Source organism: Mustelus asterias, chromosome 11, assembly GCF_964213995.1.
Source record: "Mustelus asterias chromosome 11, sMusAst1.hap1.1, whole genome shotgun sequence".
NCBI lineage: Eukaryota > Metazoa > Chordata > Chondrichthyes > Carcharhiniformes > Triakidae > Mustelus > Mustelus asterias.
The window spans coordinates 88,742,006-88,758,501 of record NC_135811.1 but is presented as its reverse complement, the minus strand read 5'-3'; the positions used below and the strand labels follow the sequence as shown (position 1 = coordinate 88,758,501).

The 16,496-nt window shown below is 42.8% G+C and overlaps 1 protein-coding gene across 1 annotated transcript in view; it reads left to right on the top strand.

Moving 5' to 3' along the window:
• The window catches only part of LOC144500646 (uncharacterized), a 30,629-nt gene extending 14,454 nt beyond the window's left edge, over positions 1-16,175 (top strand). The window contains exons 27-53 of the mRNA XM_078223908.1: positions 790-843; positions 1,085-1,138; positions 1,677-1,730; positions 1,846-1,899; positions 2,632-2,676; positions 2,779-2,877; positions 3,971-4,078; positions 4,221-4,274; positions 4,729-4,782; positions 5,120-5,173; positions 5,729-5,782; positions 6,112-6,219; positions 6,357-6,410; positions 7,550-7,603; positions 8,157-8,318; positions 8,820-8,927; positions 9,237-9,344; positions 11,640-11,693; positions 11,799-11,906; positions 12,271-12,324; positions 12,667-12,774; positions 12,883-12,936; positions 13,185-13,292; positions 13,392-13,671; positions 13,941-14,131; positions 14,674-14,919; positions 15,723-16,175. Coding sequence (XP_078080034.1) covers positions 790-843; positions 1,085-1,138; positions 1,677-1,730; positions 1,846-1,899; positions 2,632-2,676; positions 2,779-2,877; positions 3,971-4,078; positions 4,221-4,274; positions 4,729-4,782; positions 5,120-5,173; positions 5,729-5,782; positions 6,112-6,219; positions 6,357-6,410; positions 7,550-7,603; positions 8,157-8,318; positions 8,820-8,927; positions 9,237-9,344; positions 11,640-11,693; positions 11,799-11,906; positions 12,271-12,324; positions 12,667-12,774; positions 12,883-12,936; positions 13,185-13,292; positions 13,392-13,671; positions 13,941-14,131; positions 14,674-14,919; positions 15,723-15,869 — 2,628 coding nt within the window. The 3' untranslated portion in view covers positions 15,870-16,175. The remainder of the gene's footprint in view (positions 1-789; positions 844-1,084; positions 1,139-1,676; positions 1,731-1,845; positions 1,900-2,631; positions 2,677-2,778; positions 2,878-3,970; positions 4,079-4,220; positions 4,275-4,728; positions 4,783-5,119; positions 5,174-5,728; positions 5,783-6,111; positions 6,220-6,356; positions 6,411-7,549; positions 7,604-8,156; positions 8,319-8,819; positions 8,928-9,236; positions 9,345-11,639; positions 11,694-11,798; positions 11,907-12,270; positions 12,325-12,666; positions 12,775-12,882; positions 12,937-13,184; positions 13,293-13,391; positions 13,672-13,940; positions 14,132-14,673; positions 14,920-15,722) is intronic.
• Positions 16,176-16,496: the final 321 nt, after the last annotated feature.

Below are 16,496 nucleotides of genomic sequence, written 5' to 3'. Positions count from 1 at the left end.
CCGCACGGTGGCACAGTGGTTAGCACTGCTGCTTCACAGCATTAGGGACCCAGGTTCGATTCCAGCCTTGGGTGACTGTCTGTGTGGAATTTGCATGTTCTCCACATGTCAGCATGGGTTTCCTCCGGGTACTCCAGTTTCCTCCAAAGACGTGCAGGTTAGGTGATTGGCCATGCTAAGTTGCCCCTTAGTGTCCCAAGATGTGTAGGTAAGGGGAATTAGCGGGGTAAATGCGTCGGGTTACGGGGATGGGCTTGGGTGGGATGCCCTTTCAGAGAGTCGGTGCAGACACAATGGGCTGAATGGCCTCCCTCCGTACTGTCGAGATTCTATGGTTCCATGGGTTAAAGCATGTGCTAGCATCAAATGCCTTCTCAAGGTATGCCAAATTTGGAGAAAAGCAAATTTTGGCTAATCAATATGGTGCTGCAAACACACCAGTATCTGCCCGAATACAGTCGTACAGTTTTAGCTCCAGGTTGGGAATTGAAAGCATTGGTGCCAAGGAAAATGGTGCAGCCCTGATTTTGTTTGCATGATGCATGGGTGGTCATTATGGGGTAGATTCTTTGTTAAAGTAAAGAACAGGGCATGTTATATGAGCCCCAGATACTTGTACTTGTCTGATACCACAATTTTCCAGACTTCAGGGTTCTGATAGATTATTGCACAAAATAAAAATTGATAGCGTGAAGCATTTGGTGGTCGTACGGGAAGTAAGGAGATCCAATTGATTTAAACGATCACATCTTATGATACCCATAATTAACCATACATTCTATCCTATAGGGTGAGCCTGGCAAAGCTGGTGAGAGAGGTCTTGTTGGCGCCGTTGGTGCAGTGGTAAGTTTATTTCAGGGCATTAGCCCAAATTACACATTTCTCAATTATCTTAAAAGGTTTGACCATTCGTTCAATTAATGCAGATTGTAAAACTGGCTGTATTTCATGCCAATACTAATTCAATATGATTATGAATAACATTCAAGGGTTTCTGTATTGGAGGTTCACTTTGTAGCATTTTACAGAGGATGGATTATCACCAACAGGCGTAATAAAAAAATGTCAACATTTTTCCCCATAGGGTCCCGCTGGTAAAGATGGTGATGTCGGTGCCCCTGGTCCATCTGGCCCAGCTGTAAGTAAAATACTCAATAATCTAATACATTGGGCAAAAGTCCTTAGCTTACATAGCAAAGCAACCCCAGCATTATGTTGGAGACAGATTGGCAAATGAGGACACTTCAAAGACAATAATGGCTCCATTCTCTTTGGCTTTACATAACCTTGTACCAAAGCCAAACAGACTATGCAATAATTGCTTATTTTTTAATATTAATATTATATTTATATTTTTGAAGATCGTCATTAGAAATGGGATGCACTGGATACCCAGTCATATTTATCCATGGTTTCTGTGGATATAAAATATTGTACACTCTAATCTAATGGCCAAAAGGCCTCTTCCTGTGCTGTAATGTTCTTTGTTCTTTACAAATACATGAATAGGATGGGAATAACGGGATATGGTCCCTGGAAGGTTTTAGTTCAGTCGGGCAGCATGGTCAGTGCAGGCTTGGAGAGCAGAAGGGCCTGTTCCTGTGCTGTAATTTTCTTTGTTCTTTGTTCTAATCCAAACCCAAGATTTTAACCTGTGATTATCATTTATCAAACAGGGCCCAGGTGGTGAGAGAGGTGAACAAGGTCCCGCAGGTCCCCCTGGCTTCCAGGTATGAGACACTTCAATAGTCTTCAGAATTTGTAATGATGTAACATCATTTGCGACATTACTCTGGATCAATAATTCAATTAACAACACACAATATCCCAATTCTACTTTAATAGGGTCTTCCTGGTCCTCCCGGCTCTGCTGGTGAAGCTGGAAAACCCGGTGAGCAGGTATGTATCTCGCCAGGGAGATGTAATGGAATATTATTACCAGCATATAATAGCCATTCAATGTTAGTGCTGGACACACCCATAACATTTGATCAATTATGAAGTTAACTTAGCATTACTGGCAACAGGTATTCACGATCCTCCAAGGGTTGGGTTGAGTTATAATCTTGATTTCATTGCCATTTGACCATAAACAGGATTGCATTACCACTTAATGCGAATGTAATAATGAGCACCACGAAATCTTTGCCTGGCTTATATCTCTACCCCTCTCCAATTTCCAATCTCAGGTTGCTGGATAGAAAGAAAAATTGGTGTAAATGAGAGGATTTTTTTTTATTGATGCTATGAATAGGAGAAGTTTTCCTCTCTAGGTTTTATATTTTCAACTTTGCTTGGGGCACAGAAAATATTTTCCTGTTTACTGAGACTTTGGGTGGGATTCTCTGCCACTCCCCTTCCCCTTTCCACCCCCCACTCCCACTTCCACCAGGAACATTGGCTGGCTGGACAGGCCAAAGCTGCCACAGAAGGTTCCCCCCATTGACAGGACTAGAAAATCCCACCCTAATATATAAGATCTTGCGATGGCACGTTATTGCACGGGTGGGGTCCAACAAATGACAAAAGATGTTAACATATAGAGGAGAAACTGTCCTATAAAAATGCCATAGTTTTAATGCCTGTGTGAGATGTGTTTTTTTGGATTTTAATTCTATTTTTGTGCAATAGGGTTTGCCTGGCGATCTTGGTGCTCCTGGTGCTACTGGCTCAAGAGTAAGTTGTCTTCATTTTAAATTCCAATTGTAAAGATCATCTAGCAATGGAAAGTATTTGCATCCATGATCTTCTCTAATGGCCCAATCCCATTTTCTTTAGGGCGAAAGAGGTTTCACAGGCGAACGTGGTGCTGCCGGTTCCACTGGTGCTCCAGGTGAACGCGGCGGTCCTGGATCTCCCGGTAACGATGGTCCTAAGGTAAATCCTTGCACATAACATTGCAAAAAGTGACAGAATTTACATTATCTCACATTCGCTGGTGGGATTAAATAAAGGATTTCTAGACCGGCAACAACTTGCGGCACGGCTGTCAGCACTGCTGCCTCACAGCGCCAGTGACCCGGGTTCGATTCCTGGCCTCGGGTCACTGTCTGTGTTTTGCACATTCTCCCCATGTCTGCATGGGTTTCCTCTGGATGTTCCGGTTTACTCCCACACTCCACACTCCAAAGATGAGGTGGATTGGCCATGCTAAATTGCTCCTTAGTGTCCAAAGATGTATAGATAGATGGGGTTCAGCTGCAAGTGTCAGAGAACTGGGTTGGGGAAAATAACATTTGAAGTCAGAAATGGGCAAGCTGGCACTTAAGCTGATGGGTGAAGCAACCTTTGCAGATATCAGGTGATGGCTGGAAGGTTGGGAGTGGAGGGATTGCGTCTTTATTTTTGGGTGGTGGATACAAGGTGCCATTCAGGCAGAGAAACATCCAGAACAATTGGATTGGTATGCCAGTCTGGAGAAGGACGCAGCAAGGATTAGAATTGACTTAACCCGGGAGGGTTAAGTGAAGAGGGTGACACTTTAGTGCACACTTTCATCCATCTTAAAGGTACAAGTACAACATAACCATTTAAACCATACCAGCTTAAACATAATGGCCGGAACTCTACCACCTCACCCGCCACAGAATCGGAGTGGGCAAGGGTTCGACAACGGAAATCTCCGTTGACCTGGGGCAGGAATTTCCGGTCTCGCTTGGCCGTAAAATCCCGCCCAATACCTCAGTGTAGCACCCGTGTATGATGGAAATAGCATATCGGGAGCTTCCCGAGAGATACAAAGTAATTTTTAAAAAGCCCACCCTCTTTCTCGAAACATGAAAAACACTGCTGCCTTACTCAGGTGCAGTAATCTAAAGCCTCCAAAGCTGTGCGTGACTTTAAAACATGCATGGCTCATCACTGACAACGTATTATCTGATACAGGAATACACTCATTCAAAGTGTGAAAGTATTGAGTTATATTTAGTTTGTCTTTTCTGTAATGTTAACACTTGCTTGTCCTTTTCAGGGTGATACTGGTGCCCCTGGAGCTCCTGGTGCTCAAGGTTCCCCTGGTATGCAGGGTATGCCTGGCGACCGTGGTGTGAGTGGCCTTCCTGGTGCCAAGGGTATGAGAGTGAGTATACTCAGCACAACTGTGCTGCAAATTCTTTCCAGCTTTGACTGGAATGTTCACAAAACTGTAAATATTGTTTGCCACTTGCTCATTTGTGACCAAAACAATAACTGCTTTGCTTGGCTTCTCTTCCTCTACAAAGGGCGAGGGAGGTCCAAAAGGAAGCGATGGTGCTCCAGGCAAAGATGGCGCGAGAGTAAGTGGTCAGATTTCTTCTTTTTTTAAATGTTCTGCATATGGCCGTTGCTAAAAGTTTGAAAACTTTGCACGAATTCTCAAACTTGTGCGCCGGAATTCGACCGCCCCGCCCTGCCCCGCCCACCACGGGAATGGGAATGGGAATGGGCGCGGGGCGGACAATGGAAAGGTCCGTTGACCTCGGGGTGGGATTTTACAGCTCCGGGCCGAGTGAGGCCGTGCGAAACGGTCATTAATGGGATTCCAAACTGGAGTATCGGTGCGACGATATTACTGAGCAGAATCCTTCCTGCACCTCCCGTTGAGCATGCTTCCAAACTGGGAGCTAAGAATTTATTGTATTATGTTGATATATTGAAAATTGTTCATATTTACATTCTGCCATATTTTTCAGCGCAATCAAGAGCTACTGACAATTGTCAATCTAATTTCAAAATGTGGTCATTTTTTAGGGCATGACTGGCGCAATTGGTCCACCTGGCCATTCTGGTGCTCCTGGTGAGAAGGTACGCATTCTCAATCACGCTTCTTATTTCATGGTCAAAATCCTTCTTAAAGGAACTATAAGCTTGGTGTCATACACCATATGTATCTTCAACATGCATGAAGTACAACATAGAATTAATGCATAAAATGACACTAGTGAGCCACTGAGATCTTATATTTTTTTCTTAAAATCACTACATCGCACAATGCAGCAACTTTTCATCGCCGTAGCTATATCACCGTTTTAATACTTGATACATAATAGATGTCGAAATGTATGGCGTGAATATTTTCAGCTGATATTTTCTCCATTATATGTTGTTCTGATTGTTTCTTTGTTATATCCATTGGTTGTAGGGTGAAGCTGGCCCTCCTGGTCCCGCTGGTCCAACTGGTTCTCGTGGTGCTGCTGTAAGTAACATTTAGCTTACACAAAACATCGTACATTAATCAGTACATTTTTAAAGCCCTCCTCCTCCCCACCCCCACCCCCCCCCACCCCGTACAGCTGGTAGGTCCAACATGCGGCTGGCGTGAATTGCAAAGTCATGGGCCAAACATCCACAATTCCATAGGAATTAGGAGCAAGAGTGGGCAATTGAGCCCGCTCTGCCATTTACCATGATCATGGCTGATCATACCCTGATCTCAGCTCCACTTTCCTGCCTGCTCCCTTTCTCCTGCTTTTCACCAGAAACATATCGATCGCTCTCTTGAATCTGCTGATTGATTCTGCCTCCACTGCACTCTTGGGGCAGCGAGTTCCACAGATTCACAACTTCTCTGAGAGAGGTAGTTTCTGCCATCCGCCTGCAAGACCCCAACAGAACGGACCTCCATGTCTTTTCAATTCGTACATTATTTAATTTTTTTTTGCAAGTCCCTTTTTAACCCAACTTCTTCTCAACTCTGATGAAGCTTCATTGATGGTGATATATGTATCTGATCTTTTGCATTACTGTGTAGGGCGAACGTGGTGAAACTGGTTCCCCTGGCCCTGCTGGATTTGCTGGTCCCCCTGTAAGTATTGTAAACCTTTTATCTCAAAAGCTATGAATTATTGGCAAATATTTTTTCTGGCAAATGAAAGCTTTTGGTAAATGGAACGTTTTGGTAAATGAAAGTTTGTAAATGATTGGTTCTGATGTAAATTTTTGAAAAACAATCAAGCCTGTCAGGATATATAAAAGTAATGTCGTTATTACATAATACCATACATTAAGAATAACAACTGTTACATAATATACACAATTTTGTATTTGGCCTTTAAGAGCATGGGGGCAATTTATATGAGGATTTATGTAGCATTGGTGTTACTGAGGTGAAAATAGTTTTTCCTTTCTTCATAGGGTGCAGATGGTCAACCTGGTGCTAAAGGCGATTCTGGTGATACTGGCGCAAAGGGTGAACCTGGTCCTCAGGGTGCTGTTGGTGCTGTTGGAATTGCTGGCCCAGCTGTAAGTAACTAGAGATAGAACATAAAGGTGCTCCTAAAGCTGTGTTCTTAACTTGAAAAAAGAACTGTACTTACTGACAAAACTTTGATGTATATCTCCATCTAAGACAAGGCCACTTCTTCTTTCTATGTTCACAGGGCCCTGCAGGTCCCCCTGGTGCTAAAGGTTCTCGCGGTGCTGCAGGTCCACCTGTAAGTTCACATTTTGAGTTACTCAAATCTTCCTCAATGCCACTGTGTCACCTTCCATTGGCATTTGGTATGTGTTTTATTCTGGATTCCAGGGGACTGACTTAAGCCATCCCTTGCATTTACACCGTTAACTTGGCTTTCCTTATCCTTGGCCATATTGGCCTGGACTTTGCAGCCATAATGACGCCAAGATTGTTGGTGTTTGCCATCATTATGCCACTGGAAATATGGAGACGCCACATGTGCAGATTAACATGGAGATCCAAAGGTTGCTGACAGTACTGGTGCACTTATTCAGAGGACGCACAGTCTATTCCCACCCTGCAAACCAACCCCCACAACTCCACAGACTACAATCCGTGGGAAATCTGATGGATTGAGGAGAACTCCCACTCTTTTGTTTGCCCCGCTAACTGAACACCTCTCATTGAATGAGAGGTGACTTGGTTTTTAAGGGCATACTAACACTATACTCACAGCTACACACACTGAGAAGCTAATGTATTAATGGAATTAAATTTCTCCACAATAATTTTTAAAAATCCACATTTTCCAAAATAAAGAGCATTCGATGCTTTTAACCTCCTGGTTTGCAGTGTGTGAATCCGTCAATGTGATTGACTGCTTATTGATAATTCTGCTGCTGCAGACTAAAACATCCCGCTGACTTGACACCAGAGCTGCCCGGAAAGGGCAGAAAGATCATTAGATCTTTGTGGGCATCTTTCTTCGAGGTCAGTGGCAAGTGCCATTGCTGTCACTGCTGGCCAAAAGATTTGGCACACGGACTCAGATCTTTCACACTTCTATAAATCCGTCAACAGGACGAGTGAGCTAGGTTTGGAACCGTGAACTCGGAGCTGGTGCATGGTGGAATGCGAATTGAAAATGTGCTGAAGAGTTTTGCAAGTGAAGCATTTGAGTTTAAATATTATTTACCTGTTCTTTGCATCCAATAAATCTCTGCTAAAACATTTTCAAATAGTTCTGAAAATGTTCATCAAAAACTGATTTTCCACGATGAATATAAATGCTTCCCATGTTGCTGTACTAACATTTTGTATTACATGCATATATATTAACAGAGAAAATATAACTGTAAGAATGAATTGTTGTAACTATTTTCTCTTCTGTTTTAGGGTGCTACTGGTTTCCCTGGTGCTGCCGGAAGAGTTGGTCCCCCTGGCCCAAGTGTAAGTACATTTTACAAATATTTTAAGATGACTTTTTCACAGTGGTTAGCACTGCTGTTTCACAGCACCAGCGGACCTCGGTTCGATTCCCGGCTTGGGTCGCTGTCTGTGCGGCGTCTGCACGTTCTCCCCCGTGTCTGCGTGCGTTTCCTCCGGGTGCTCCGGTTTCCTCCCACAGTCTGAAAGACGTGCTGGCTAGATGTACCGGCTGTGCTAAATTCTCCCTCAGTGTACCCGAACAGGCGCCGGAGTGTGGCGACTGGGGGATTTTCACAGTAACTTCATTGCAGTGTTAATGTAAGCCTACTTTTGACACTAATAAATAATCTTTAAAGTTTAAACTTTAAAGATTATTGTATTGAAAATTACAGTACAGTAATTGTGATATTATCTATTGATACAATCTCAGACAAAATATTCATATAATTGCAAAATATTAGCAATATTAGTTGGTAATTCAAGGACATTTTCTGAACTTTTCCTTCACTATCACTATAGTTATTTAAGTTACTACTTGAGACATTAAAACTTTAACTGTTGCCTTCATTTATAGGGAAACTCTGGTCCCCCAGGTCCACCAGGTGCTGTTGGAAAGGAAGGCGCTAAAGGTATTCGTGGTGAAACCGGCTCTATTGGTCGCCCTGGCGAACCTGGTAACGTTGGTGCTCCTGGCATCCCTGGCGAGAAGGGTTCTCCTGGCGCTGATGGTCCCTCTGTAAGTTCAAAACACACAAGACTTGAAATCAATACTTTCTGAGCACTAAATCCCAATGCCCGACATTAAGTGGTCAGTTGAAAAATTCTCCCGTTAAATATCATTCGAAATGAAGCATAATAATGTAATCTGAAACTTTAATGGTGAGGAAAATCAGATTGCATTTATAATGGCTGCCCAATCTACTGACCTTTGTCCCACTTAATAAGTCAAATTTCACACCCTAATGTATTACTGAAAGCCAAAATGTTTTAAGCCCCTAACAGTCTGTTTTACTCCATTTCTACCCATTATATCAGAATAAAAGTTTGCAAACGTAGTGCCCTCATTCTCCATCATACATTATTTAAAGAAGAAGGGCTTTTTTTTTCTGATGTTTAACTAATCAGCCAGTAATTACTGACATTGAATGCAAAATGTTTTTGGAAGCAATTTATTAAAAAGAATGAAATCAGTAATGTTTCAGCCCTCCTATATCATGTCAATTTCTTTCTCGCAAAGGGTGCAGCCGGTTTGCCTGGACCTCAAGGTCTTGCTGGTGTGCGTGGTATGGTTGGCTTGATTGGACAAAAAGGCGAGCGTGGCGCAATGGGTCTCCAAGGCAAAACTGTAAGTTACAGGGCAATAACTTTCTTTCTGCAATGTTGCTGATATAATAATATAGACAATGCAACATGTTACATATTTTCTATAAGTTCTTCTAATGTTATCAACAGAATATACTGAACTGTTTCCTATAAGAATATTTAAACTGTCTTCTCAGCCATACTTCTGAATAAGATTTTCTTCTGATAGTAAAAAGTACATTTGATATTTATCTTGTTCTTTGGTTTGATCTGCCATGGTCGTGCCATTGTATCTTGCCTTGATCAGAGTCTCCATGTCCACTAAGCAAAACTGTTTTCTCTATCCTTTTAGGGTGAGCCTGGCAAAGCTGGTCCAGTTGGAGCACCTGGTGACCGTGGTCCCCCTGGCCCAATGGGTCCTCCTGGTTTAGCTGGCCCACCTGGTGAATCTGGTCGTGAAGTAAGGATGGCAGGGCTTTAAATTTCTTGAAGCGTTGACCTACAGTTGACTTACTTAGGGCTGTCCTAAAACACTAGCATATGAACACATCAGCACTTTTCAAAATTCTTTTCTCTCTCATCATTTGGTGAAAGAGCAGAGCAAAGAATTTCATTGGAAATGCATCAAGGTAAAGTAGCAGTACGTCACATATTTCTCTGCATATAAAACTAATGACATTGTGCTCCTGAACAAAATTACATAGGATGCATTGCACACAACCAGGACATTGGCCTAAACTGTCCATCCCACTATTTATGTTCCTGTCAAGCCTCCTCCCATCTTTCCTCATCAGTCATTGTAGTCTTCTATTCCCTTCTCTCTTATATACTTGTCTAGCTTCTCATTAAATGCATCTATAACTATTCCTTTTAGTCACCACCTGTGGCAGCAAGTTCCATATTCTCATCACTCTTTAGGTAAAATAAAAAATCTTCTGAATTTCCTTTGGGCTTCTTGGTGCCTCTCTGAAATTGATGCCTTCTTAGTTACGCTCTTCCGTAACATTTCCTCTGCATCCACTCTCTCAAAATCTTTCATAACTTTAAAGACATAACTTTAAATTAGGTCACCACACAACCTTTTTTGTTTTAACATCACTGACCAGAAAATCTGGGCCACGGACAGAGAACTTTCATGGGTCCACCATCCCACCCAACAGGGTCAGTGAGCTAGATTTAAAAGTGTAACTTCAGATGTGGAATGTGAATTGGAAAGAGATCCAGTGATTTCATATTTTTCTGATGTGCCTGGTCAAATATTCCTGGCATAATGCTTATCAATTTTCTCTGAACCTTCTCCAGTGCCTCTATGTCTTTTAACAAGTGACCAGAACAAACCCCAGAAGTATGGTCTAACTCCGATTTGCTGTAGATTTAGCATAACTTCTCAACTTGTCAATTCTGTTCCTCTAGAAGTAAAGCTGAGGATTTGGTTGGCCTTTTTATGGCTTTGCTAACTTGTGGTGCAACTTTAAGTCATTGGTATATTGATAATCTGAGATCCCTTTGTTTTTCTATCCCTACTGGACTCATACCTTTCCAGTAATAACTGACCAATGAAAACGAATTACATTGAGACACATTAGCAAATACCCAATCATGTCCTTCACAATAATCAACCCTGAGATGAATTATTCCGCTCCCTCACAGTGGTTAGCACTGCTGCCTCACAGCGCCAAGGACCCAGGTTCAATTTCGGCCTCGGGTCACTGTCTGTGTGGAGTTTGCACGTTCTCCCCGTGTCTGCGTGGGTTTCCTCCGGGTGCTCCGGTTCCCACCCGGTCCAAAGATGTGCGGGTTAGGTTGATTGGCCATGCTCAATTGCCCCTTAGTGTCAGGGAGATTAGCAGGGTAAATACATGGGATGACAGGGATAGGGCCTGAGTGAGATTGTTGACGGCGCAGGCTCGATGGGCCAAATGGCCTCTTTCGGCACTGTTGGGATTCTATGATTCTATGAAATCCAGCTTAGAGTATTTTTTGATGTGTAGCACAGTGATAGTGTCCCTATGAGTCCAAAGCTTGGGTTAAAGTCCCACGCTGGGACTTGATGACGATGGAAGATGCATTTGTAACATGGTTAGGCAAGTTGATTAATAGCCTACAAATTCTTCCAACACACCCAATGCAGGTGGTAAGAACAGGGGGGTCACCTGGTCAACCAAAACCTGCAGAAGAAGCTGGCAAATAACTGCAGTGCTTTGTTAAGTGTGACCATGAACCAACATATGGAAATCCATGGTTGCCAAAGCCCTGTCAAGGTATGGTACCTAAAATGCAAACAAGAGAGAGACAGAGAAAGAGCGCACCTTTTGAGGATGCGTTTGCACTTCCACCTGGAATTTTCTCAGGAGGGCACCTGGTCTTGGGGAGGGGAGGGTGGACTGGTCGCCTGAACTCCTGCTGTAATGTTGGCAGAAACTCCTGAACAAGAGGCTGCAGATCACTCCGCAAGCTTAATATTAGGGTAGGGGGGCTTCAATTTCACAATGGCACCTGATGTGGAGTGCCAGTTGGATAGGAAACTCAAGCTCCTTCTGAAACACATTGCAGTAAGATCTCTTCTTCTAGTGAATCGGGAAATGCCCTGGTTCTTGAGTCAAGCTGCATTCACTGTATAACCGCAATGTTTGCACAAAATTTATACCAACACTACAATGAAAGAGTAAATGAGAGCATTGATGTACGGAATCAGATGAATATATTTTGACATCAATCCTTCAGATTATTTAGTTTGATATTTTACCTCTCTCAGGGCGCTCCTGGAGCTGAAGGTGCCCCTGGTCGCGATGGTGCTGTTGGTCCTAAAGTGAGTTTATTTCCATTTATCTCCATTTCAACTTCTCAAGTATCATTAATAATTTTAACGAATTAATGGTCATTGGATTATAACGAATGCTTCATTCCTGTGTAGGGTGATCGTGGTGAGCCTGGCACATCTGGCATTCCTGGCGCCCCAGGCGCCCCTGGTGCTCCCGGCCCAGTTGGTCCCGCTGGCAAGAGTGGCGATCGTGGAGAGGCTGTAATTATACCTTTTTTTAAAATAAAAAAACTTTCAATATTTCTGGTTAAAAAATTATAAACATTTCCACTGTGGACAAACTCATCAATTGCAAATCCTTCAAATACATAACACTGCAGCTCCACTATCCAGATTATAAAAGCATGCAGTTAATTGTTAGCAATCTCAGGTTAAAATCTAGCATGCAAATTGAATAACTGCAGATTATCTGTAGTCATTCGTTCAAGTTCCAGTGTTAATTTCAAAATTCATGCTGTTAAACATTAAACACCTCCCATTTATGACACAAAATGTAGAATTCTTCAAGCTCTGCTGATTTGAAAATAATGCATTATTGACATCTGATCCTCTTTCTGTCCTTCAGGGTCCCGCTGGTCCAGCTGGACCTTCTGGTCCAATGGGTCCTCGTGGCGCAGTGGTAAGTAACTTCCACTTTGCTTAGTAGACTCCAACTCTTACTTCCAGAGCTGCCGGCGGAAATTTACACTTTTGCAGATATACTGAAATTAATCAGATGCTGCATAATTTAGATGCAGGCTAATCTTTTCACCTCTGCTTTATTTGTACTGATCAATGGAACCACAAAAGTAAAGTAGATAAAGCTAAAATGTAGGAGTCTCTTCTTAAGAAGTGGCCCGAGTTTAACTTGTTAAAAAAAGCATAGGAACTATTAGTCCGGGTGAAGGGAATCGCTTTGTCGTTTTCCAAAGTGGTGAGGTACAAAAGGTGAGCGACTGAAATGGGCTTCTTTTCCCTTTAGGGTGCAGTCGGTCCCCGTGGTGACAGAGGTGAAGCTGGTGAGGCTGGCGCAAGAGGCATGAAAGGCCACAGAGGTTTCCCTGGCATGCAAGGTCTTCCCGGACCTACTGTAAGTTGCCTATTTTCGTGACCGAATTTCTTTCCATTGCCTACCCATCAACATCTTTGTGCCCTGTGATGAATTCTCCACATTGAAACATTTTCTGTAACCTTACAGGGTCCTCCCGGTGAGCAAGGTCCCTCTGGTGCAGCTGGTGCTGGTGGCCCACGTGTAAGTATATCCTTCATTGAATAAAAGGGAGGTCACTTTTCAAACGTGTTGTTCTTCCCTACATAATGCTCTACTTTTAATACAGTGACTCGAAACAAAAGAAACCATTTAGAACAGAACCAGTAATGTTTGGAATGTGTAGCACGGTTTCTAATCACTTAACTAAATCATTTGCTCTAATGCTATAAAGAATATATGTAATGGAGTTGCCTCTGATCCCATTTCTTGTGGATCTTCCTTCCTTCTAGGGTCCCGCTGGCTCATCTGGTTCTCCTGGTAAAGATGGTATGAGTGGACTGCCTGGTCCTATTGGTCCACCTGGTCCTCGTGGTCGTAATGGTGACATGGGTCCTGCTGTAAGTAATGTCTCCACTGTTGCTGTCGCATTGACATGAAATTCCATCATCTTCTTTCACGCGCCTTATACCTAACTGCGGTTTTGATCACTTGCGCAGGGTCCACCCGGACCTCCCGGTGTCCCTGGACCACCCGGCCCATCTTCCGGAGGATTCGACTTCCAATTCGGAGCCCCACAAATCGAGAAAGGTCCAGACCCACTCCGTTACTTCAGAGCCGATGATGCTGGTGCCACTGGAGATCGTGACATTCAGATCGACACCACACTGAAATCCCTGACCCAGCAGATTGAGAACATCCGCAGCCCCGAGGGTACCAGAAAGAACCCAGCCCGCACTTGCCGCGACCTGAAGATGTGCCACCCAGAATGGAAGAGCGGTGAGTTCCAATGCATAAAACAATAAATATTCCCATTGCAACACTGCAATTGACCACAGAATAAGCTTGAATGTCGGGACTATTATATTCACCAGCAAAGTGCAATGCAGTAATAGAAAAGACTTAATGATAGCAAAATGCAATTGTAAAAGAAGGTTCAAAATTATGTCAATGTACAGCTTGTGAACGAACTTCTAGGTCAAAGTCTCACTTTGCTATGTTGAAGCACTCTTGATGGACACTAAACACCTTTGTCATTGATCACACAGGTGATTACTGGATCGACCCTAACCAAGGCTGCACTCTGGATGCCATCCGCGTATATTGTAACATGGAAACTGGTGAGACCTGCGTCTACTCAAGCCCACAGTCCATCCCACAAAAGAACTGGTACACAACCAAGAATCCAAAGGAGAAGAAGCACATCTGGTTTGGCGAGAACATGGATGGAGGATTCCAGGTATGAACATTTATTTGATTAAAAAAACACATTATTCTCCACTAAAATGCATCTGATCTGGTTATTAAAAGACAGTAGATTAAAATGGATTTGTTTAGTGAAAAGAGCACTTACAAATCACGGTGACACAGTGGTTAGCACTGCTGCCTCACAGCACCAGGGACCTGGGTTCGATTACCGGCTTGGGTGACTGTCTGTGCGGAGTCTGCACATTTTCCCCATGTCTGCACGGGTTTCCTCCGGGTGCATTATTTTTCTCCCACCATCTGAAAGAGGTGCTGGTTAGGTGCACTGGCCATGCTAAATTCTCCCTCAGTGTACCCGAACAGGCGCCGGAGTGTGGCAACTAGGGGATTTTCAGAGTAACTTCATTGCATTGTTAATATAAGCCTACTTGTGATACTAAATAAATAAAATCTTAAATAGTGAGTTTAAAGCATCTTCCAGCTTGCAAGTTTGCTTCAAGACCATACGGGTATTGTCTTATATTCATAATAGTCATTTCAAGGACTAACCTAACTTTATTTTTTGCTTCCTTTCAGTTTGGCTATGGTGGCGATGATGGTGTCCTTGCCGGAGATGTTGCAATCCAGGTTACCTTCCTGCGCTTGATGTCCTCCGAGGCAACCCAGAATATCACATACCACTGCAAGAACAGCATTGCCTATATGGATGAAGAAGCTGGTAACCTGAAGAAGGCTGTATTGCTGCAAGGTTCCAACGAAATTGAAATCAGAGCAGAAGGCAACAGTCGATTCACATACAGCGTTTCTGAGGATGGTTGCACGGTGAGTTTGAAATCCTGAAGACTTTTTATATCAACATCCATTGAGTAGAAATACAGCATCATAAAGGATGTTCTGATCCCGTTTATTAACAATACAGCCTGTTGTATTAGTAAGATCTAATTCAACATAGTGGGCGACTTGCCCTCTGACATTTAAATACTTTCAATGATATTCTTTAAACTATTTCTTAAGTCATATCTATAAAAAGCAATGGGGATGCAATGGCCTAGTGGTATTATTGCTAATCTATTAATCCAGAAACTCAGCTAATGTTCTGGGACCTGGCTCGAATCCCGCCATGGCAGCTGGTGGAATTTGAATTCAATAAATAAAAATCTGGAATTAAGAATCTACTGATGACCATGAAACTATGTTGATTGTCGGAAAAATCCATTTGGTTCACTAATATCCTTTAAGGAAGGAAATCTGCCGTCCTTACCTGGTCTGGCCTGCATGTGACTCCAGAGCAACAGCAATGCGGTTGACTCTCAACTGCCTTCGGGCAACTAGGGATGGCCAATAAATGCTGGCCAGCCAGTGACGCCTATGTCCCATGAATGAATTTTTTAAAAAATGATTGTTTTAAGAGGTGCTATCTACAGAATGAGTCATGGGGTAAAGTTTTTATCTTGGCTACTGGGCATTAATCTAAAGAGTGTAATATTGTGGAAATAAATGAAATGAAAACCTGGTAGAATCCATACAAGGTGATAAATACATTGAACGTGATACACTAGGGAGACAGGTGCTTCATGCAGTGTCCTGGATTATTAATGACTCTTGATGTTCCTTCAACCCTACAGAGACATACTGGTGAATGGGGCAGGACAGTCATTGAATACAAAACAACGAAAACATCACGACTGCCTATTATTGACATTGCACCTATGGACGTTGGTGGCGCTGATCAAGAATTTGGTGTTGACATTGGCCCAGTCTGCTTCTTGTAAAACGGACTTGAAATTTACTTGCAGTCATCTCTAAACTTTCTATGCATTGAATTCTAATTCACTCGACAGCCATGGTCCATTTGCTTAAACTTCGGGCCTGAAGACGGGTGGGACAACTACAAGGACACTTTTTTATGTTCTCTGTTTCTATGGCAACAGGAAAAAAGTACTTGTCAGGTGTAAACCTCTCCCTGGAGTTAAGAGATCACTGCAGGTGACATTTTGCCATATACCACTGCAGAGAAAAACTGAAAGATTGTATGTACCATTTTCAGGTGGCAAAATAAATTTGAAAAAATGTCAAAAGCTTGTTATTGTCCTTCTACATGTGGTGAGAAAGCATCTTTTCTTTGCTATTTTGTAGTGCAGAAGATTAAAAACCTCACATCTTGCAATACAAATCTTATAGGGCTACCTCACACAAAATGTTACCTTCTGTTTTTAGCAAGGCACAGTGAATCAAAAAGTACTGGGATAGGTTACACATCCACAAGAACAAAAAAAATATATAAAAAGAAAGGTGCTATTTATGCATAGGTTCCTAAAGCTGTGCAGCGTTGCACAGAAAGCTTGAAGAACCTTTGACTGGTGCTAAGAAACATTCCTCCCTGTCTAGGAACACAGTGA